This window comes from Tamandua tetradactyla, chromosome 2, assembly GCF_023851605.1.
Source record: "Tamandua tetradactyla isolate mTamTet1 chromosome 2, mTamTet1.pri, whole genome shotgun sequence".
Lineage (NCBI taxonomy): Eukaryota > Metazoa > Chordata > Mammalia > Pilosa > Myrmecophagidae > Tamandua > Tamandua tetradactyla.
In genome coordinates, this window is record NC_135328.1 from 167125720 (window position 1) to 167145606 (window position 19887).

At 52.5% G+C, this 19887-nt stretch overlaps 1 protein-coding gene across 6 annotated transcripts in view; it reads left to right on the forward strand.

Moving 5' to 3' along the window:
• SSBP3 (single stranded DNA binding protein 3) overlaps nt 1-19887 on the forward strand; it is a 165336-nt gene that overhangs the window by 137549 nt on the left and 7900 nt on the right. For 4 of the 6 annotated variants that reach the window (XM_077149555.1, XM_077149557.1, XM_077149560.1 and 1 more), the window contains 9 exons: nt 2602-2682; nt 3665-3724; nt 7737-7803; nt 7930-8006; nt 14810-14874; nt 15543-15591; nt 16244-16279; nt 16806-16860; nt 18212-18282. In XM_077149555.1, the coding sequence (XP_077005670.1) occupies nt 2602-2682; nt 3665-3724; nt 7737-7803; nt 7930-8006; nt 14810-14874; nt 15543-15591; nt 16244-16279; nt 16806-16860; nt 18212-18282 (561 nt within the window). The remainder of the gene's footprint in view (nt 1-2601; nt 2683-3664; nt 3725-7736; nt 7804-7929; nt 8007-14809; nt 14875-15542; nt 15592-16243; nt 16280-16805; nt 16861-18211; nt 18283-19887) is intronic. The other 2 variants (XM_077149556.1, XM_077149559.1) reach the window with 1 other exon arrangement.

Here is a 19887-nt window from a genome sequence, read left to right on the forward strand (position 1 = left end):
TGGCCAGCCTCAGCCCTGGTCCCTGCTGCTCGCCAGGAGGTTTGGTCTTGAGGCAGCTGCGTAGAAAGCAGTCTGGTGCCAGCTCCATTCAGGGAGCTTCTGAGGAAAGCACAGAGGTGAACCCCTCACCAGCCCTGACCCCTGAACCTCAGGAGGAGTAACAGGCTCCCGGGGAGCAGCTGGGAATGCAGGCAGAGCCATCCAGGCCTGGGTTTGAACGTTGGCCCTTGGTAAGGGCTGGGCCGAGTGTGCCAGGCACTTGAGGGGCTTCACCTGCAGCTTCTCTAGTCTCTACCCACTAACGGGGTGCAGGGGTGCATGCGCCGTGCCCTGAGGAGGTATTCCCTGCTACAGTTGGTGAAGACCGATTGCAAGTGTGGGGAGACATGCACCCTCTTGCCAAGGGCTCAGGAGTTACAGAGCTAGTGGAAGGCCCTTTGCCCCCTCTTGGCAAGTGGACTCACCCTTGAACCCTGTTTCTCTGTTTTTTTTATTTTTCTCTTTTTGGGGGTTGGCTTCAATTTATCTTATTTTGTTTACATTACACCCAAGTTTCATGGTACAAAAGACTTGCAGGTGCAAATATGTCCCGCCTTCATTAACTTCCCCTCCCTTTTTAATTTATGTGATTTCAATTTTCCTTCCCTGTACTGTTAATTAGGGGACCCTCTAATCAGTGCCATTATCACAGTGGTATTCATGTTTAGGAAAGCCGCTAAACAAATGCTTGCAAAATTGCTAAATGGCTAATTAATGTCTGTTAATTAAGAAAATTGCTCATGGTAACAAACCATGCCGTTGCTGGCAGCCGCTAGAAAGACACACACTTGTTGAAATTAGTAGCGTGGCAGGTAGGGGAACATCTGCTCCATGGAGCTTTCCGGAAGTGAGCAGCTCCTCACTGGTCCAAGAAACTCACAGGCTCATCCTCAGTGACGCCCCTCGGTTCCCAGCCAGCTCCTTCTGTCTTGCTCTGCACATCTCTTCTCGGCGCTCCTGTCCCCATGCCCACCTCTCAGCCTCCTCCCTGAGTCTGGGCTGCTTCCCAAGCGAGCAGGAGGCTCAGTTCCCGGCTCTGAGGGAGAAAAGAAGACTTGAGGAAGGCAATTCTACCTGCGTCTCTCCTTCTCTCTTTATATTCAACCATGCCCATTCCCCAGTGCATGTTCTGCATTTTTCTCGAAAGAAACTTCCAAGGGACTGCCTCCTCCCTGCCCCCCACCCCCACCTCCTTTTCCACCAGCTCTGAAATACTGTGGGGTGGTGGGAAGGTGGGAAGGTGTTCCAAGCCAGGGCTTTTCACCCATTTTGACTGTGACCCACAGAAGGAAATGCTTTTGACGTGGTGACCTAGTACACACACATGCACATGCACACACACACATATAGGCACACGCACACACTATTTACAAAGGAAACAAAGGTGAATGAAAAATATCTGCCTTTGAAAATACACAGAGCTCTCTGATATTTTCTATCCTTTTTTATTATTATTCTTTTTTTTATTGTTTTGGGGGTTTTAAACTGATAGTTGCCACCTACTACATTGATTTCACAATCCACTAACGAGCTGCAGCCCACCGTTTGGCCAGCTCCGTGGTAAAGTAAATTCATCTGCCCTGCTCCACTGTAAGGTGGGGGGTGGAATAGAGTTGTCCACACAGCCCAGGGCCTTGGGATTGCATGCCGCCACTGGAGTGGGGTGTCCCACTCCTCCACCCGCCTACCCTCCCAGCACTCAGGGACCTACCTACCAGTTGTGTGGCATGGCCACGCTCCTTCATCCTTCCAGGCTCAATTTCCTCATCTGTAAACGCAGGAGTAAGGAGCCCTCCCTCTCAGGCCGTTGTGTAGTGTAAGTGAATTCTTGGACCGGAAAGCCCCTGGAGGTCGCCTGGCATTTGGTGGGCACTCAGTAACTGCCCCTTCCTCTCTCTCTGTTCAGTCTGTGGTGCCAGCTGGCTCCTCTGTCCTTATCCATCCATCGCTGCTTCCCTCGGGGAAGCCCGTCCTGGCTCCCCCTTCCCCCTTTCCCATGGCCATCCCACTTAATTAATCCTGCTTTCTCTTATCTGTGACCTTGTCCCTGTCCCCCTCCCCCAGACTGTGAGCTCCTCGAGGGCAGGGGCCTGACCCGCTGCTTCCCCCGCTGTGCCCTGAAAATGCCCCTCCTGCAACCACCACAAGCGCTTGGCAGAGTGGGTGCAGGGGGCGTCCCAGGCAACCCCGGTCCTGCGCCTGTCTGTCTCCCTGAGCCCGTCTCAGGCCACAACCATCCCAAGGCAGACCACACCCAGGACCTCCCCACCCCCCCATCCATAGTCTGATGCAGGTGTTTAGGTTTAGGTTTTATTCTTTGAACCCGGCCCCTGCCCCCCAACCCCCGCGAATGGACTGATGAGCTTCTGCCCCTCCCGCTCTCCATTGCACACCCTCGAGCCGGCGCCACGTAGCAGCTCCCCCCACCTCCCTGCCAAGCAGAGGCCACCGCACGCCCACCCGCCACCCTTCGTTTTGGTTTAATTTTGGTTCTTTTAAGCTTCTCCTGCGCTTCTCCATGTGCTGTGATCTGTAACCTGCCTCTACTGTCTGGCCTCACAGGGTCCTCCGGGGTCACAGCCCTCGCCGCACGCACAGCCTCCACCTCACAATCCCAGCAGCATGATGGGACCCCACAGTCAGGTAAACGCACGGTGGCTCGCCTGCCCGCCCGCCGGGGGGCGCGGGGCCCGGAGGAAGGAGAGCCAGCAGAGGAAAAACAAAAAATCAAAACAAAACAAAAAAACCCAAAAAATGGCCTTTGAGTCTCTGTTGGCCATTTAAATTTTTGAAAGAAAGAAAGAAAAAAGACACTTTTTTTTTTTTTCCTTCTTTCCCTTTTAAAAAGATCGTCTTCCTTCCTTGGATATGACCCCCAGCTTGGAATATGAAACCAAAAGGAACGAAAAACAAATTTCTGTGACCTTGTCAGCGGCCTTTGCGTTTTTGTTTTTTCCTCGCTCACTTTTGGTTTGGTTTTTTGCGTTTGGTTCGCCATTCGTTCGTAACCAAAGCTGCATCCCCGGCCTTTTCTTTGCGCACTCTCGCTGCTGAGAAAGCTTTCTTGCCCATTTCCCTTGCATTGAGCTAGGGAGCCCGCTGCCCCCTTACCATTTTTCGTTGTCCCCTCCACCCCACCCCTGCCCCTTAAGTCCTCGTTCCCCTTTCCCATCTTTGTCGGTGGTTTGTGTGTGTGTGTGTGTGTGCACGTGTGCGCGTGCCCAGCTTTGTCTGCAGACCCTTAAAATTTTATTTATAAGGCCTTTTTCTTACACTTTCCCTTGCCCTTATCAAGAGCAGAGATCTCCCTCCTTTGCCCCTTTGTTGATTTAACCCTGTGCTTCCGTGCTCAGTGTAAAGTCCCCACCACTGCCCCCCACCCAAGGTAGGCTTCGGTGAACAAAGACGCCCCCCCCCCGGGGGGGTCACATTTGATGGGTGAATCTATTGTTCTCTCTGCCCCATGGAAGTTTTGCCTAGAGGTTAAGAGGCCACCGGGGGAGAGTGCCGGAGTTTAAAAGATCACCAGTCATAACAAAACTGGACTTTGTGGAGTGGAGAGCGTTTGTGTTTGTCACTTTGCGGTAGTGTGGGCTGTCATTGAACTAACTCCCTGTAATTGCAGCCTTTTATGTCACCGCGATACGCAGGCGGCCCCAGGCCCCCGATCAGAATGGGAAACCAGGTACTGTACCTTTTCATGTTCTCTTTCTCCTCACTTGGCCACCTCGGCCCCATTTGGACTTTCTCTCAAAATCAAAATTGGGGGAGAGGATCAGAAGGTGGAGGGATGAGTTTGGATATGGGGGGGTGGTTTTCCAGGAGCTCCTCGGAAAGGGTTGTGTGCCTGCCCTGGGCCCAGAGTGCAGACCCTTTCATCCCCACCCCCTGCCTTTCCTCTGGTGGGCTTTTGGCAGCCGTTTGTGGACCCCGGAGGGCAGCAGCAGCTGGGTTTTGGAACACAGGGTTTGGCTGTTGTAACGAGGTGGTGATTCCAGGCCCCTGCCTCCCAGCCCCTTCTGGGAAGAGGGTCTTCCTCCTTAATGAAGTTAATTGACAATGTGCATTTTTTTTCCTGGGCGCTTTTGAGAATTGCCAAGGCTGGTAAATATAATCCTGCTATTAAGGGGAGAAATGGCCCATAGGAATGCTTAGATCAGGAGACTGGGTGCAGCAGAGCAGGACACGTGCGAGTTTTTAAGCAGTGCCTGTCTGCTTTCCAGACCCAACTCAAAACAAGAAAGGATTTGTTCATATAATTAGAAAAGTGGGCTGCTTACAGGGGAGGGCTTTTCGGCTTCATGTCGTGTGCATTACGTAGGCCCACGAGGGCTGGCAGTTCCAGGTGGTCTGGAGGAATCAGCCCTCACTCTGCCCTCCTTATTGCAGCCTCTTTAGGGACCAGGAGGGATGTGGTGGGATAAAGATGAATAGAGCCCTCTTTGAGAATAGGCAGGCTTCATACAAGCTCTTTAAAGAAACATCAGGGAAATTTCTTTTCATGCAAAAGTTTTTTTTTTTTTAACATAACTTTTTCAGTGACTTTTCAAAAGCCCTTCAAAAAAATCCACGGCAATGCCAGCCCATCCAGCCCTTGACGTCCTTGGAGCTGGGAGGTTAGTTGCCCCCACTATATTGGCATTATCTGAGTATGATTCCTTCTTCAAGAAAAGCCCCTGAGTGAGATGATACAGGGACTACGGAGAGATGCTTCTAACCAGAGGCTTCCGATCTTAAAAGTTAAATTGCTGTGGTCTTGCCTATCAGGTTTCCCACTTTTTGTTTTCCCTCTCCAAAAGTCCTGTTACCTATTTTCCCTGACATGAAGGAGACAAATATGGATGAAAAAGAAATTAGAGACCCAGCTCTTTGAGGAGGAAGGAACCTTGGTTAACATCACTGAAAAGGAAACAGAAGGTCAGAGTAGAGTAGAGAGACTTGAGTCTCACAGTGAGCAACAGCTAGAATTGAATTGCCCATACTGTTAACTTTTATAGTTAGTTGTAAAATTGCTGCCCCCACCTTTGTTTTTACCCAGCCACCAAGTGGGCTCCCTCTCAGCGTTGCACTTGGGGACCCAGCAGAAGCTCTCCCTCCTAACTACCCAGGGGTTTCTCTTGGTCTGAATTGGCTTCAGCCCCAGGGAGAAATCAGATACTTCCTTATGGTAATTGTGGCCCTTCCTCCAGCAATTAAGGGACACTGTGAGGGAGTACTTATTGTTTCTATTTAGCAATTAAGCCTGAGCAAGTCCCCAAGAGAGCAAATGGAGACTAAACCTGGTCTTCTGCACCACACATTACAAACCAATTTTCTCAACCTCTCTGCCACACCCCATAGGCAAACACTTCTGATTTCCCAGTTTTCTGTGAACTCAAATGCTTGAGGCACTTTGCAGGGTATATCAGTTGGAGCTGCCACCAAGTGAACTCATCCTTGTCGTATAACAGGGGGAGGAAGCAGAGCCAAGAGGAACTTGCCCCAGCTCACACAGCCCCTTTTAAGTTTGCCCCTGGGTTTGGAGAATGGAAAGGGCACTTAGGGGAACGGAGAAGCTGAATGTCATTGATTTGGCCACACAGTCTTGCAAAGCCAGTGTCCCTGGCCAGCGGTTTGGGGCTGTGTATAGAGTGTTGCTGTTTTTTAAGCGAGGATGGTAGGGTGGCTGGTTAGGTTCAGCTGCGTTTAGGAAAGGAAGGACTGGGATCTGGGGTTGTCAGACAGTCTTCCCATCGGTATGCCAGTGAGTCCCCACTGGCCCAACTGGCTGACTTGAGCGGAGCAGGTGAGGGAGTGTGGGGAAGCAGTGGGGATTTGTCCCTTTCCTCAGCACAACTTAACTGTGCCTTACCTCCACTGTACTCTAGGAGAGGAGCTTGCCTCAGAGCATCTCCCCAGCAGGCCCCAATGGGGTGCACACACTACCTGCTTGCAGCTCCATCTACAAGCCAGTGTTTTTTTTTTTCTTTCTAACTTTCCAGGGCTTCAGCCGCCTTCTCGGTGTGAGGCCCTTCCACCTTGGTCATTGCATACTGTCCTTCCCCTGTAGAGGAGACCTCAGGTTGCCGCCTACCATATAGGTGATGGAAGCAACTCTCAGGCCCTTTCTGAGCCTGGTTTGGCTCCCTGGAGTCCTGACACACAGCAGGGTTAGGGGAATCCAAGAAGCTTCCTAGGAGAAACTGGTCGTCAGCATTGGCCATCTTGCCCAGTCCCCATGGCCGAAGTTTTCACCCATGATCTTAAAGGTCTGCCATCCACCTCAACATCCTGGATTTAAACCAGGCAGCCCAACAAACAGGCCTCCCTGAGGCTTCTCAGAGTCCTGTAACCAGACATCCCCAAATTACTAAGCCCCTAAATGGATAGACACAAACCAACCAAGTGAGTCAGAGTTGGGGAACTTGGTGAGAGAAAGCAGAGCTGGGAAGGAGAGGTCAGAACAGCTAAAACCCAGGGATTGATTGGAGAGACAGATGCTCGGCCTCCCCAGGCAGGTGGAAAGAGCAGGTGCTCAGTGGCCCTTGTGCAGGCCTTCCCCATTCTAGCTCCCCCCCCACCCCCACCCCTCCATTCTGAAGCTAGGGAGACAGTGAGGCCTTGTCCCTTGGCTTCCCACCACTTCGTTCTGAAGCCTGTCAGACTGGGGGCAAATGGAGGGGCTCCAGATCACAGAACCTGGGTTCTGAGGTGCCCTGGCACTGCAGCAGAGAAAGCTGACCAATCTTTGCCAAAGACTTGACCTCACAAGGGCAGGGACTCAGTTCCAATGGCTGGGGTCATAACAAGCGAATTCCACCCCCCCGCCCCACCTCCCCCAGCTGCTACTTCTTTTTTTCTGACTGCAGCTGAAATAACTTCAGTCCCAAGTAAATTACTTTTAATAGGTTTTCACAGTGGGTGTGCCAAGCCCTCACTCAGGAAACCCTTGTAGCACTCCGTCCTCACCTTCTTAATAGTAGTCACACCAGCACCTGCCTTTTGCATCAGGCTGTAGGGAGCAGGTTTTTATCTGCATCACACTTGCCCCTCTCTTAGGGGCCTCCTCTTCACCCCTGGGCTGGGAAGGTGGCATTTGATGTAGTAGAAGAAGACAGGAAGTCAGGGGGCCTGAGTGCTTGTTCTGGCTCTGCCCAGAGGTGACTGAGGGCCATTAGGCCCCTGTGCCTCAGTTTCCCCATCTAAATCTCCCAGCCCTCCCCTTTCCAAAGGGCTTCCCATGGTGATAGGATTTTAGCTAGCAGGTCTCTCATTCCTTCATAACTTAGAGGTAGAGATAAAACGAGTTGCCTCTCTATGAGGCTAAGGAAAGATAGGGTTGGCTTAAACTGCAGCTGCTGAGGTTTCCGTGGGTAAGAGGAAGAGCATGCTGCTGCCTCAGAAGGGTTTGTGGTAGCCAGTGCAGCCAGAGTGACAGAAAAAATGTTCCTGCCTCCTTGGAGAGCTCTGGGTCAATGGCACTGGCCCACCCATGCTACAGTTTTACCTACTCCGGTCCAAGCTGACCCCCATCCCTTGGTGGCTCTCCCCAGCTAGAAGGCAGCAGGAATGGTGACAGGGAAGCCATGAGTGACTCCCAGATCGCCAGGTGCAGACCTGGGGCAAGCAGGCACCATCACTCACCTGCCAGACCATGGCTGTCTCCTCCCCTGGCCCAGGGAGCACCTACTCAGTTCGTGTCTCCCTCTCTCTTTCAGCCTCCAGGAGGAGTTCCTGGGACACAGCCATTGCTGCCCAATTCCATGGATCCCACACGACAACAAGGTACAGAGGATAAGACAGGCCCAGAGTTGGCATGGGGAGTTGGGGAGGCATGTCCTCCTTCCCCTGTGGGTCTCTACTTCCTGCTCCCCCTTCTTCCCCCCGTGACTCGCCTACTCTGTCCTGCAGGGCACCCCAACATGGGAGGATCAATGCAGAGAATGAACCCTCCCCGAGGAATGGGGCCCATGGGTCCTGGCCCACAGGTAACCACCTGTTTGTGCATCTGTCTAACTGTCCATCCATGTGCACCTGCCTCCTCTCCTCTTCCCACAGTCTGTCCGTGTCTCTCAGTTTGCAAGAGTAAGGTGAGAGGGCATGTCGAGGTCCCCAGCCTGCTCTCTGCGCACGCCCACAGCCCAGAGCAGCAGCCCCTCGGCAGGGCAGCAGTGCCGAGTTGAGACACCCCGGCAGCCTGGGAAAAGGGGGCATCAGGGGAGCCTTCTGCATAGCAGAACCCATCCTAGTGTGTGGTGTGATGAATTTGAAAGACAGAGGGACTGGTTCACTGTGTAGGGATGGGGTCCGCCAGGAGTCTCAAGGCGTCCTCCACCCTGGGTGGGCTGCCCTTGAGGTAGCTCAAGGGACACGGTTGTGACCTAGAGGCAGTCCTGTGCCTTACCGTTTGTCCGCAGACACATCACTTGGACCTCTGTAGGTACCAGCGACCTCAGTTTCCCCAGCTGTCAGATGAGGGGTGTGTGTATTCATTGTCTTCAGGGGTGAGGGGAGGCCAGGCCGGCCAGGTCCCCCAGCAGCTGCTTCAACCCAGAGCTTTTGCAGATTTCATGCTGAACTCTAGCTTAAGGTTTGTTTTTTTTTTTTTTTGCAAAAAAAAAAAAAAGACAGCTTGGAAACCTCTGGGAGAAATTATTTCAAGTGCCCTGTATACTTCTCTCTACGATTGCAACAAAGTAGTCATTCCTCATGACCCAGTTGCGATCCTCCTGGGAAAAGACCATTGGGTGAGGGTCTGGCAGGCCATTCCTACTGCAGACCGTTCTCACCAGTAGTCCCCGCCCTTCTGAGTGTCGCTTGCTCTCCTGCAGTAGCCGTGGCAGAGCATTCGCTTTGTTCGGTCTTCTTTGGGACTTCTCTGGAAGCTGACTATCTGAAAGAAGCTAGAAATCCGAGTAAGGGAAATGAGGATTTCCACATAGCTAGGGCAGAAGGGTTTTCTCCTCAGGTGCCCCTTTGCTATTTCTCTGCTCTGCCCAGACATCTGTGCTTGCCTCTCTCAGTCCTGCTTGTAGAGGCTTGGGATTCTCTGGACAACCTCACAGATTTTTGGTTCCCCTGGAGATGAAGTAGTCCCCTCCCGGCCCCCAACCCCCACATGTCCCTTCCTTTTGCAGGGAGAGGGTGCCTGCCCCACCAACCCACAATCCTTTGCTCCCTGCCAGTGTTGTATTTACAGCAAATCCAACCCACTGCTTTCTTCACAGTAGTGGTTTGAACATCTGTGGTGTTGAAAGATTTTAGGGAGGTCCTTGTCTTCTCTTGGCCCCATAATCCTAAAAGGAAGCAAGCCCACTCCAGTTGCAGCTCCGGTTTTCTTGTTTTCCTCTTTCCTCAAATCCCCCAAAGCTCATTGTTTTCACCAGCTCCTGTAAGCTGCCAGAGTGGCCCCTTCCCGCTGTGCGGCCGTCTCAAGCGGAGCTTTGGCCGGCTGTCCATCCGAGAGGCCGCTCAGGAGGCAGGCTGTGGGTCAGAGGCGGCTGCCCGGTGCTCGCCGCCTCAGCGCCGGAGCCATCCACAGACCCGCCTTGGTGGGGAAAGCAGCTCCGGCCTTGGGTTTTCAAAACTTGGTGATACAGGAGGACAGGATATGAGGGAGGAAAACTAAATTCCTACTGTCCCACTCACTCACGCTGGATTCAAGGGGCTCAGCAGCTGCATCTGTAAAATGGATTGAGAACAGTCCCTTGTAGGGTGTTGAAAGGGGGAGGGTCCAGTTCTCGGAGTGACACCTGGCAAAGAGCAGCCCCCTTCGTAAGCGGTTTATGTTTTCTGACCCTGGGTACTTAAAACTAGTGTTCAGGGCTCCAGTTGCTTGAATACGGTGATTGCTTTTTATTTCTTTCCTTCCCCCTGGCATAGGGCATAGCAGTTTGTTGAGGTAATAGTTACATTGAGGTTCTGGAAGCTGGAAATGGATGTTCTCAGGCTGCCTGGGTGCCAAGTGTTCCGGAAGTTCAGGGATTCCTCACCTCATCATGACAGTGGTCCTGACCAGCACACTCTTTGCCGGCTTTTAAGAGACAACAGTCCCGGAGGCTCAGGTCTCGGTGAAAAAGGCCTTCTGGCTTTTCTGCCCTGAAGAGACAGTGGCTTGGAATGAACAAGGCACTCCATATACATGCCGTTTCTTTGTCATATTTTATTTTACTTTATTTTATCAGTATGGAGACACTAGAGTGCTTTGCTGATGTCTCCCCTGGCATCCTTTTTGTTATTAAATTCCAGAGCCAAACCTCCCTTATAACAACCCAGAATATCTACCCCAGCCCTCACTGGGGGCAAAAAGGCCTGGCATTGGTGGCATAGGCCTCCTGGGCCTGGCTGCACGTGGTGTGCTGGAGGGTGAACTGCAGGCCCTGAAGTCAGCCAGGGAGGGAGTGGGCATTGGGGGTCCCCTGGGGCACCGCAGAGCCTGGGAGCTTTGGATTCAAAGGCAGTTGACCAAGGCTGAGGGTAAGGACAGGCAGCTGCTACTGGCTCCCCAGGCCCTTTATTATCTCCATCCCCTGAAGGCACTGCCCTCTCACTGCCAATTTACAGGAGAGAGGGGAACACCAGACCTAGTGCTAGAAAACAGTTCTGGTGGCAGCTCGACCCTGCTTAGGCCTCCAGTATGGTGGGGACTGGGTGAGAAACTTCTGCCTGATGTGCACACAGGTGTCTTGCGGATCCCACCCCTTCCTGCAGGACCTGTCTGGGCAGCCGGGCTCTTGCAAAAGGCTGCCAGCCCCTTTGCGTAGCCTTCGTCAGCCCCCGCTGCATGTGTGGTGCTTGCTGAGGCCGACGCAGGTGGGGCTGTCAGCAGGTTACTCACAGCGGGGAGTCAGATTGCTCTTAGCCAGCAACCACTTTAGAACTTTCTGCACAAACAATAGGTGCAGTGTGGTCTTTAGGGCACTCCATAGATTTCACAACAGAGCAGAGTGACAGGGCATTTTTCAGGCTGTGTCATGTTTCATCTTAAATGTTACCTAGGAACCAGCTGACCAAGCATCACCCTGCCCCTTGCCCCCAGTGCCTTAGACAGCTTTTACTCTGTTTTTGTGAAACAGCTAGTATCCCAAAGAGAGGCGGGGTTTCCACTGAATCGCTGTTCTGTCTTCAAAAAATTAAATGCATGTTACTGTTGAGCAGTAACCTTTTTGCCAAGGTGTTTGAAAACGAATCCTATTAGAGTAAGGCTAAGCCGGCATGGGGTCCTGTATGGGGTCACATGGAGAGAATGCATTTCCCACCAGCGGGTCTCCAGCTTGCAGACCCTGCAGATACCACTTCCCAGGCCACTGGCACGTGGTGTTTGTAGCATTCAGGTTGGAGCTGGCATCAGCACAGCCTAGAATCCGATCGCTATCCTGGCTTTCCTGCACTTCAGGAACTTCAGGTGAAGGATAATCTCCCATCCCTGGGGACGATCCTGGCCACCAGGCAAAGCCCATGTCTCCCGTGGCCCCCTGCTGATCCAGAGTGTGCAGGGCAGAGTAAAGGGAAATAGGAAGCCCTTAGATGTCTTCCAACCTGGGATAGCCCTGGCACCTCCAAACTGGAGGGAGGGCTGGAAGAAGGACAGGCCCCTGCTGCCTGAGAAACTGCTCGCCTGCCCGACAGATCCCATTTACCGAGCCTGCGGACTGGGTGACAAGTCCCCATTCAGGATAGGCCACAGGAAGGGCCCTGCTGAGAGGGTTACAGGAAGTAGCAGAGCCGCCCCCGTGGGCCCTCGCAGGGTGCAGAACTGAGGCTGAGTCCAGGCAGGGCCTGGCCCCAGTTTTCCAGCAGGGGGGCCCTGTCCTGGTGGGGAGGGGGGTGACGGTGTGGAAAGACAGACCCCTGTGACCATGGCAGCTAGTCTCCTCTCTCCAGCTTCTCCTGTCCCTGCTGCTGGGATCTTCCAAAGCTGTCCCCGTCATCACCTCCTACACCCCAGGGCTGTGGGCAGGCAGGAGCTGGGCCCATTTCCAAGATAAGAGTGACCCTGAGAGAAGAAAGAACCCATTTCTGCAGAGTCTCTGGAACCATGTTTGCAAGCCCTCCGTTGAAAGATGGGTGTTCCGATTTGAAAACTTCCCCAGCCCCCAAAACCTGAGTTTCAGTCTGGCTTCTGCCTCCAACTTACTGTGTGGCCTTAGGTTGTAAAATGCAGAGATGTGAGTGTCCACCCCACCCTTCCCAACATACATGCACACATGGTGGGGACTGAACCTCCCACCCCCACCCCCACCCCCAGCAGCACCGAGGACTGGGTGGGGAGGCTGCCTCTGGGGAAACCTCATGCTGATGGCTGGCAGAGCACCAGGAGGGAGTAACCCAGGTGCAGGTAGTAGCAGGAGGCAGCTGCAGTTCTTGGAAGAGAACTGTCTGTGAATGGAAGACCTTTGGCCAGGCCGTGCACAGTGGGAGAGTGGGCTACCTGGGGAAGGGGTGAGTGTCCTGTTCTAGATGAGTGAAAGTGAGGCTGAGATTTGTAGAAGGGATTTAATAGCTGCACGTGGGGCTTAGAAAGGGCCCTTTAAGACCCGAGGTTCGGTGATGCTTAAGGCAGCATTAAGGGTTTTGGTGTTTGTTCTGCTACTGACAGCCCCAGTCAGTACGCGCCCCCGCAGGCTTACTGAGCGCTTTCTCTTTCTTTCTTTCTCTTTTTTAGCCAAGCACTTTCAGATTCATCGTTTCGCTTGATCCTCGTAGGCTCTGTAAAGTCAGAGATAGGCAGGGGCTCTTTGTCCCCATTTTATGGATGAGGCAATGCTTGTGGCTCAGAAACCGGGGCCAGACTGTGTGTCTGCTTATTCCTGTGCAACTCGGGCTAACACTGTCCTGGCGTGCCTCAGTTTCATCTTTAAGGTGGGAACAATTGTGGGGTTGCCATGATAATTAAATGAGGTGATGCATATAAAGCACATAGCACAGCCTGTCACGGAGTAAACCGTTACCACGATTGCCACTTAATGTGATTTGCCCCAAGTCACCAGCAAGCGGCCAAGACAGGACTAACTTTCCGGTGTCATGACCTCAGATCACCAGTTCTCTCTCCACCATGTGGCATCCATCTATAAAATAGGCACAGGTTGTCATTTTCCCGAGGGCAAGGCTCTCTGAGTGTTGGAGGGAGCAGTGGGTTCTCTGCAGCCTTTCCTCCACGCCCCCTGGCAGACTCCAGGCCTTCCCCCTTGCTACCCAGCCTGCTGTTGCCTGTCAGTGTCCACATCCTTTTGGAGCATTCTTCTGACCCAGGCCCCTCTGTGAGTGACCAAGCAGAAGAGTGATCTCGAGGAGGTGAGGCTTGGGAGGCAGGCCTTGGCTGGAGAACCCACCGAGTTTGTCATCTCCAGCACTTGAGCCTCCTGGCCCAGTGCCACCTCCCCGCCTACTTCTCACCAGACATTTGGCTGTGAGTGTAGACTCTGGAGTCTCGCAGATCCAGGTTTAATCTCCGGCTGTGCCATTTGCCTGACTGTGTGACTTTGGGCAAATCGTCTTCTCCCCTCGGACCTTTGGTCTCTTTTTCTGTGAAATGGGAATAATACCAGCCTCATGAAGTCATTATATGGACTAAACCAGAGATTGTATGTAAAGCATAATATGTGCTCGATAAAGGGCAGCTATACTGACTCTTCCTTTGCCATCAAAATTCCAGCCTCTCTAAATTCTTCCACAAGGGAGAAGCCTAAGCTGAGGCCAGACTCATTTTATTTGTCCGTTCATTTACTTATTCACTCATTCATTGTTCCATTCAGTGCAGACTTATTAATCCTCTGGTCTCTGCCAACCGATGCTTTCCTTAAAGGCGCAGTCCTCACCTTCAAAAGACACTCACTGTCCAGTGGGAGAGATGGACATGTGCTCTCCAGTGTTCTGAGAAGTTACCGCAGAGGGAGAGTACAAGATTTTATGGAAACAATTATGATGGAGCCATTAAGCTCAAGAGGGGCAGGTAGAGTAGATGTTACAAAAGGGGGTGCTATTAGTGCTGGGTATTGGAGGATGCATAGGAGCTTGCCAAGTGGAGCAGGGAAAAGGGAGGCAAGGCACTTATTCCTGTAGGCTTAATGTAGGCTTGGTTGTAGCAGGAGATGAACTGGCCTGGACACTTTATAACCTACCCTATTCTGCCTTGGTGGTGTGTACTGGTATCCATAAGCTGAGTTGTGGGACTCTTGGGAATCTGTGTAGATATGGAATTTCCTTTCTGTTCCCCTATTCTGGACCCCTTATTTGGACACCTGGTAGGGCATTGGAGAGGGTATGGCCCAGACGTGGGGCAAGGTGAGGTAGGGCTGCTCCTGTAGGGACATCCTGGGAGAAGCCGTTCTTTTCCTTCCACATGCAACCCTATCCCGTGCCCTCCCAGCCTTCCAGCCACTTGCCTCTCCCTCAGAATTTCTAAGGTGTTTCCCGGTTGGGGACTATTACCGAGTCCCTTCCCTGTTACCTGCCTCCAGACCTGTGGGAAAGTGTCAGGATAGCGTCATGGGAGCCCAGAGGTGCCAGTGGCTTGCCTGACGTCCATGTGTTTTTTGAGAAAATCATCTTGAGGCTCCCGAAAATGCATTTAACGTTGTGACTGTCCCTCTGTGCTGGCTTGTCATTGTGGCCCTGTCACTCAACTCCCACTTTCCCCCCACCCTTTTTACAAGAATGTATTATTGTTTTACATCAGATCCTTTTTGCAGACTAACCCTCTCACTTACGATCTGTCTGTCTGTTTCCCTCCCTCCCTCTCTCTCCGGTTCCCTTCTCCTTCTCATAGACTGACCCTTGGTTATCGTTGCAGAATTACGGCAGCGGCATGAGACCACCGCCAAACTCCCTTGGCCCCGCCATGCCCGGGATTAACATGTAAGGCGCAGACTGCTCGGCCAGTGGCTCTGAGCCATGCCCATCACCCCCGCCCACCCATTGGCAACCCCGGAAGGCAGCTTTCCAGAGTAATTACTGGCACCTCTCTGGACCTCGGTCTCCTCATCAATAAAATGAGGCTGTTGATGATACCAGTGACGAGAGCTGCCCCCTCTGTGTTTATATACCCCAGCACTGTTCTGAACACACCGCCTGGATTAGCTCACCTAATCTTCCTAATGATCCTGTGGAGCTGGTATTATTATCCCCCACTTATTGATGAGACACAGAGAGGTGAAGTAATTTGCTCAAGGTCACACAGCCTTTAAGTGGCAGAATCAAGATGTTAACCCCTTGGAGTTTTTTTTTTTGTTTTTTTTTTTTAACTCCAGAGCCCAAATAATTAGCCAGTGTATTGGTGGTTCTTAACCCCTTGGAGACTCTGGATTCCCTTCCTGGAAAAATGCACATGCATGTAAAGGAGTGCATAGGTTTCTGCCCGTGGGCCCACATAATAGCCCCAGAACCAGATGGTCTGTAAGACCCTAGGACTGTGTGAAGGACTACCAGTTACTGATTTCAGCCCTCTCGTTCTGCCCCTGCTGGCAATATCCCTTGGAGTTTCTAGTCCCTTCCTTATCGTCTCCATCTTTCTATCCGTCTCTCAGGGGCCCTGGAGCTGGCAGACCCTGGCCCAATCCTAACAGTACTAACTCAGTGAGTACCTGGGTTAAGTGGGGGGCTGGGGAAGGGGTTCTAGATTGCAGTATGGTTCCTGTCGTCAGGCTGAAAATGTCATTGGGAAGGGAGGTCCAGTGGGGCTCTTCCAGTCCTGGGATGCCTCCAAGGAGAAGCCCATGTGCTGTGGGTCTTGAGAGTGACGAGCTAGGTCATCATGGGCTCAGACCCTACTTGGCTCAGCCTACCCCACTCCTACTCCTGTGCACAGATTCTGAAGTCTGAGCTGAGAGCCTGGGCTCCTGCTAAGCTCCTCTTCCTGAACATGGCTGATTTCTGGTGTTCAGAGAAAGGATAGACAGGGGGGATCACTACAGACAGTCTTGGGGAGAAGAGCTATATATCTGCCCTCCTGAGCCGAATGGCCTCTTCTAACCTTGGGTGCTCCCGTGGCCCCTCCCCATGGCTTGCTGCCAAGGCTTTGGGCAGGAGGAGAGCAGTCTTCAGGATCGACTGAACCTCGCTCACACCCCACAGCCCTCCCAGGGAAACTATGCAGGTGGCTCAGTGGGTTCCACAACCTTTCCTCAGAAAAGCAGGGCCGTGTCCCCATGTGGGTTTGGAAGCTGGGGGGCTCTCCCTGTTGGAGGAAGTGACTGACACCTGACCCCTCCCCCCATCTCGTTTCTAGATTCCATATTCCTCCTCATCACCCGGTACCTATGTGGTAAGTGTGTCTGTCTGTCTGTATGACAGGGGCATGGCACTGCATATCTAGCCACGTGCAACTGAGTGTGCAAGTGAACAGCCTTTTTACTTTCAAAACACATTCTGAGCACAGGTTCCAAACTGCTAGGATTCGCTGTCAATATTCCAATATCTGGTAGTGCCCTGGGGTGGCCCAGAAATTCCCAAACAAGACCCAAGAGTTGGGATCTGTAGCTGGGGAACTGACCAGTAGGGCTATTAAGCTTCCACCACAGGCCTCTGGTTTTCACCAGCTGAGGTGCAAATGCACCTCACAAACACACAAACGCACACACCCGCACGTTCCTCTTTACAGAAAGGAAGGCAATGGGCCCATCTGGTTTCCCTAAAGTCTTACACCAAGCATCATGCCTGTCTCTGCGTGAGCACTGGAGGCTTAGCACCTCAGGTCAGCAGGTGTTGCTGACCTAGCAGGAGCTCAGCAGCCTGTCCCTACGTGTGGTATCACCATGGGTTTCCAATGACAGTTTTTATCTCATCTCCAGGGTCCCCCTGGCGGTGGCGGCCCCCCAGGAACACCCATCATGCCTAGTCCTGCAGGTAAGAGGGCTTGGCTGGGGAGCAACACAGAAGTCCTATAGGGGAGCCAATGCTTCCTTGCCACTTCTTCCTGAGCAGCATGTCCTCCCCCACCCAGTACTTTGGCATCCAGGGATGTCAGGGGTCCTCTAGTGCTGCCAGGCTACCCTCAGCTCTGGTTCTCAGTACTGCACTAATAAAGCTCAGGGCTGAGCAGGGAGGTCTGGAGACAAGGGAGCTCTCCTGCCCTTGGCTCCTATTTATTGGCAAGAACCCCATTCTGGGTGGACATTTTTCTCTAATTGATCTGAAAAGGGGGCTTCTGGTTTCTAACATCCTGGGTTCAGGATTCTAAGACTTGATGCATTTAGAATTTTCATGGCTCTTGGCTCCTGGTTCCCTGTGTTGGAGATGCTTTCTCCCTCCTTCTTTAGTCAGAAAAGGGTATGCGGGCACACAGCGTGGGCATGTGCACACATGCACACACACAGCTTCACAATTATGTTTCTTTCCCTGCTAAGAATAGCTTACCAGCCAGCTAGAAGGAATTCAGCATACAATCCTTACACCAGCACCCCACCCCACCCCCCAAAAAAGTGAGAGGCTGTTGGGTTTCTGCCTGAGAAGATGATTCCTGCTCCTGATACAAACATATGAGCTGATTTCTTAACGCAGTTTCTCTTGCTAATTGGGGAGCTGGAGGGGACCCTCTCTTCCACCCCCTCATCAGCTCCCCACTCCAAGGAAGCTGCTCAGCTGCAGGGGTGGAGCTGGTGGCGACCGTGATATCCCAGCTCCCACCCCGGCTCCCCCTTTCTGCTGCTGCATTTTTATGAGCTGCGTGACCTACATTCAGACTGGGTCACATTAAACCACTCCGTATGTTAATGAGCCTCCAGCCCCATCCCTGCCTCTCCCTCCTGCCCCATCAGCTTGGCAGGGTGGCCCCTGGGTAATTTGTGGCCTTTTCCATTCTGATTAAAACCTCTGGGAGGGGTTTGGGGAGACCACAGGTGGTGGGGTGGCCGCCCCAGCTTCGTCCGAGTGCAGAGCCTGGGCTCCCGATGTGGTGTGTGTGTGTGTGCGGGGACAACGACCGTGAGCTGTCATCTACCCCCTTGGCCGTGTCCGTGCTGCTGTCCAGACACCCTGAAATTCCTTATTTCCAGGGTTGAGTGATTTTCACAGATGAATTTTCTCTGATTAAAAACTTTGTGAATCTTCATTAAATACAAATTAGCCAGAAAATGGTGGTACTTAGAGGAAATTTTAGGTGATAAAATACAAAAGAATGAGTTCAAGTGCCACGAGTTTGTTTTAATTAAGAAATGAATTAATCACCCCTGACTTGACGGTTTCCACTATTCTACAGATTCAACAAATTCCAGTGACAACATCTACACAATGATTAATCCGGTGCCGCCTGGAGGCAGCCGGTCCAACGTAAGTCTGCTTTCTAATAATTTACATATCAGATACCATAACAAATCATAATTAACTTCATCAGCTGAGGGGAAAGCAAGTTTAATTGATTTCAGCCATTTGTTACCAAAGATGAATAAAATAAACCGCCAGAAAAGTGATTAACTCTTGGGCCACTCCGTTTCCATTTCATAGCTGGTGGAGGTCGGGGAGGTGGGAGAGAAGAGGTAGGGCGTTCCCGGTCCCCTGCTCTGAGCCAGGGCACTGGGTCCCCTGCTGTTCTGCTCGAGTCTGGGTCCCACCCGGGGCAACCCCTTAGCCTCCTGCACCTGTTTCCTTGGCTGTGGAAGCTGCAGGAGGCAGCCATGGCAGCAAGCTCTGGGCTCATTCGGAACCTTGACATGCCCTGCTGCACCGCAGGGAGCTCTGTGTCTCCTGCACCCTCATCTAGGAGCCACTCTCTCCCTTCTTTCTCACCTCTCCAAATTCCAGCTCTTGGATATACTTCCAGCTCACATTTTGCCTTTTCTGATTCCCGCTTGTCCATTGCCTCAGAGCCAGGGGTCTATCGTCCCCACCCTCAAGCCCGCATTCCCCAACGCCCTGCCTGAGGCTTTGTTAAGCAGCTGCCTCTGACTCCCTGCATTTTCGTCACCTGCCCAGGGGGCTCCGGGCAGACAGAGCCAGTCCATTCACCTCCATGGACAGTCTTCCCACACCAATCCGTTTGTTCCCTAAACAATCACTTCTGCCTCTGAGCCAGGTGGGTGGTGAATGGGAATTGGGTTTGGAGCTCAGGGGCTGGAAAGGAGGCTGCGGAGTCAGGGCCGCAAGGAATTGCTGGGCCAGAGGGCACGCTTGGGGTCCCAGAGTTGTCTTTGGCCCGATTGAGGGGCCGTGACCTTTCCGGCTGCTCTCTTTGTTTTGTTGGCTCAGTCCTAGGGAGACACAGGAATCACCCCCTGTTCTGAATGCTGGTTGTGGGCTGCTCCAGTACAGGACATGCACACATTAATTCTCCCAGCAGCCTGTGCGGGGGGGCATGGTGGCCTTTGGTCTGTCTCCTAGGGTTCTAAAGAGTGCTTAACTTGGGTCATATGTCTAGAAGTCCCCTGCCACACCCCCTACGTCCCACCCGAGTCCCCTCCCAGGCAGCCAGCAGCCCCCCCCCCCAAGCCTCCCCACTGCCTCCTCATTAGGATGCCCCCCGTCCTGGTTTTAGCATGAAAAGCCGTGTTCCCAGGAAACAAAAAGCCCCAGTTTTTGGCAGTGAGGGAGAAAGTACAAATGTATATGGTGACCCAAAACTCGAGGGACAGAAAACACTGGTTTTCGTGTCAAGTGGACATGGCATTTGTGGCTCCATCTTCCCTCGTCTCTGCCGCTGACCTCTGACCTTGGCAATCCAGGATTATAGGATCAGCCGTGTCCCTTCACTCAGAGGCACAGGACTCAGGTGCCCTGTCCACCTGAATGTTAACACAGCCTGCCTCTGACTCTGTCTGCGGGCCAGCTGTGTGCTTTGTATCAGTACTGCATTAGTCTAATTTTTATCAGTGTGAATATTGTGACCATGTATATTGGTTTGTTAAAGCTGCTGGAATGCAATATACCAGAGATGGAACA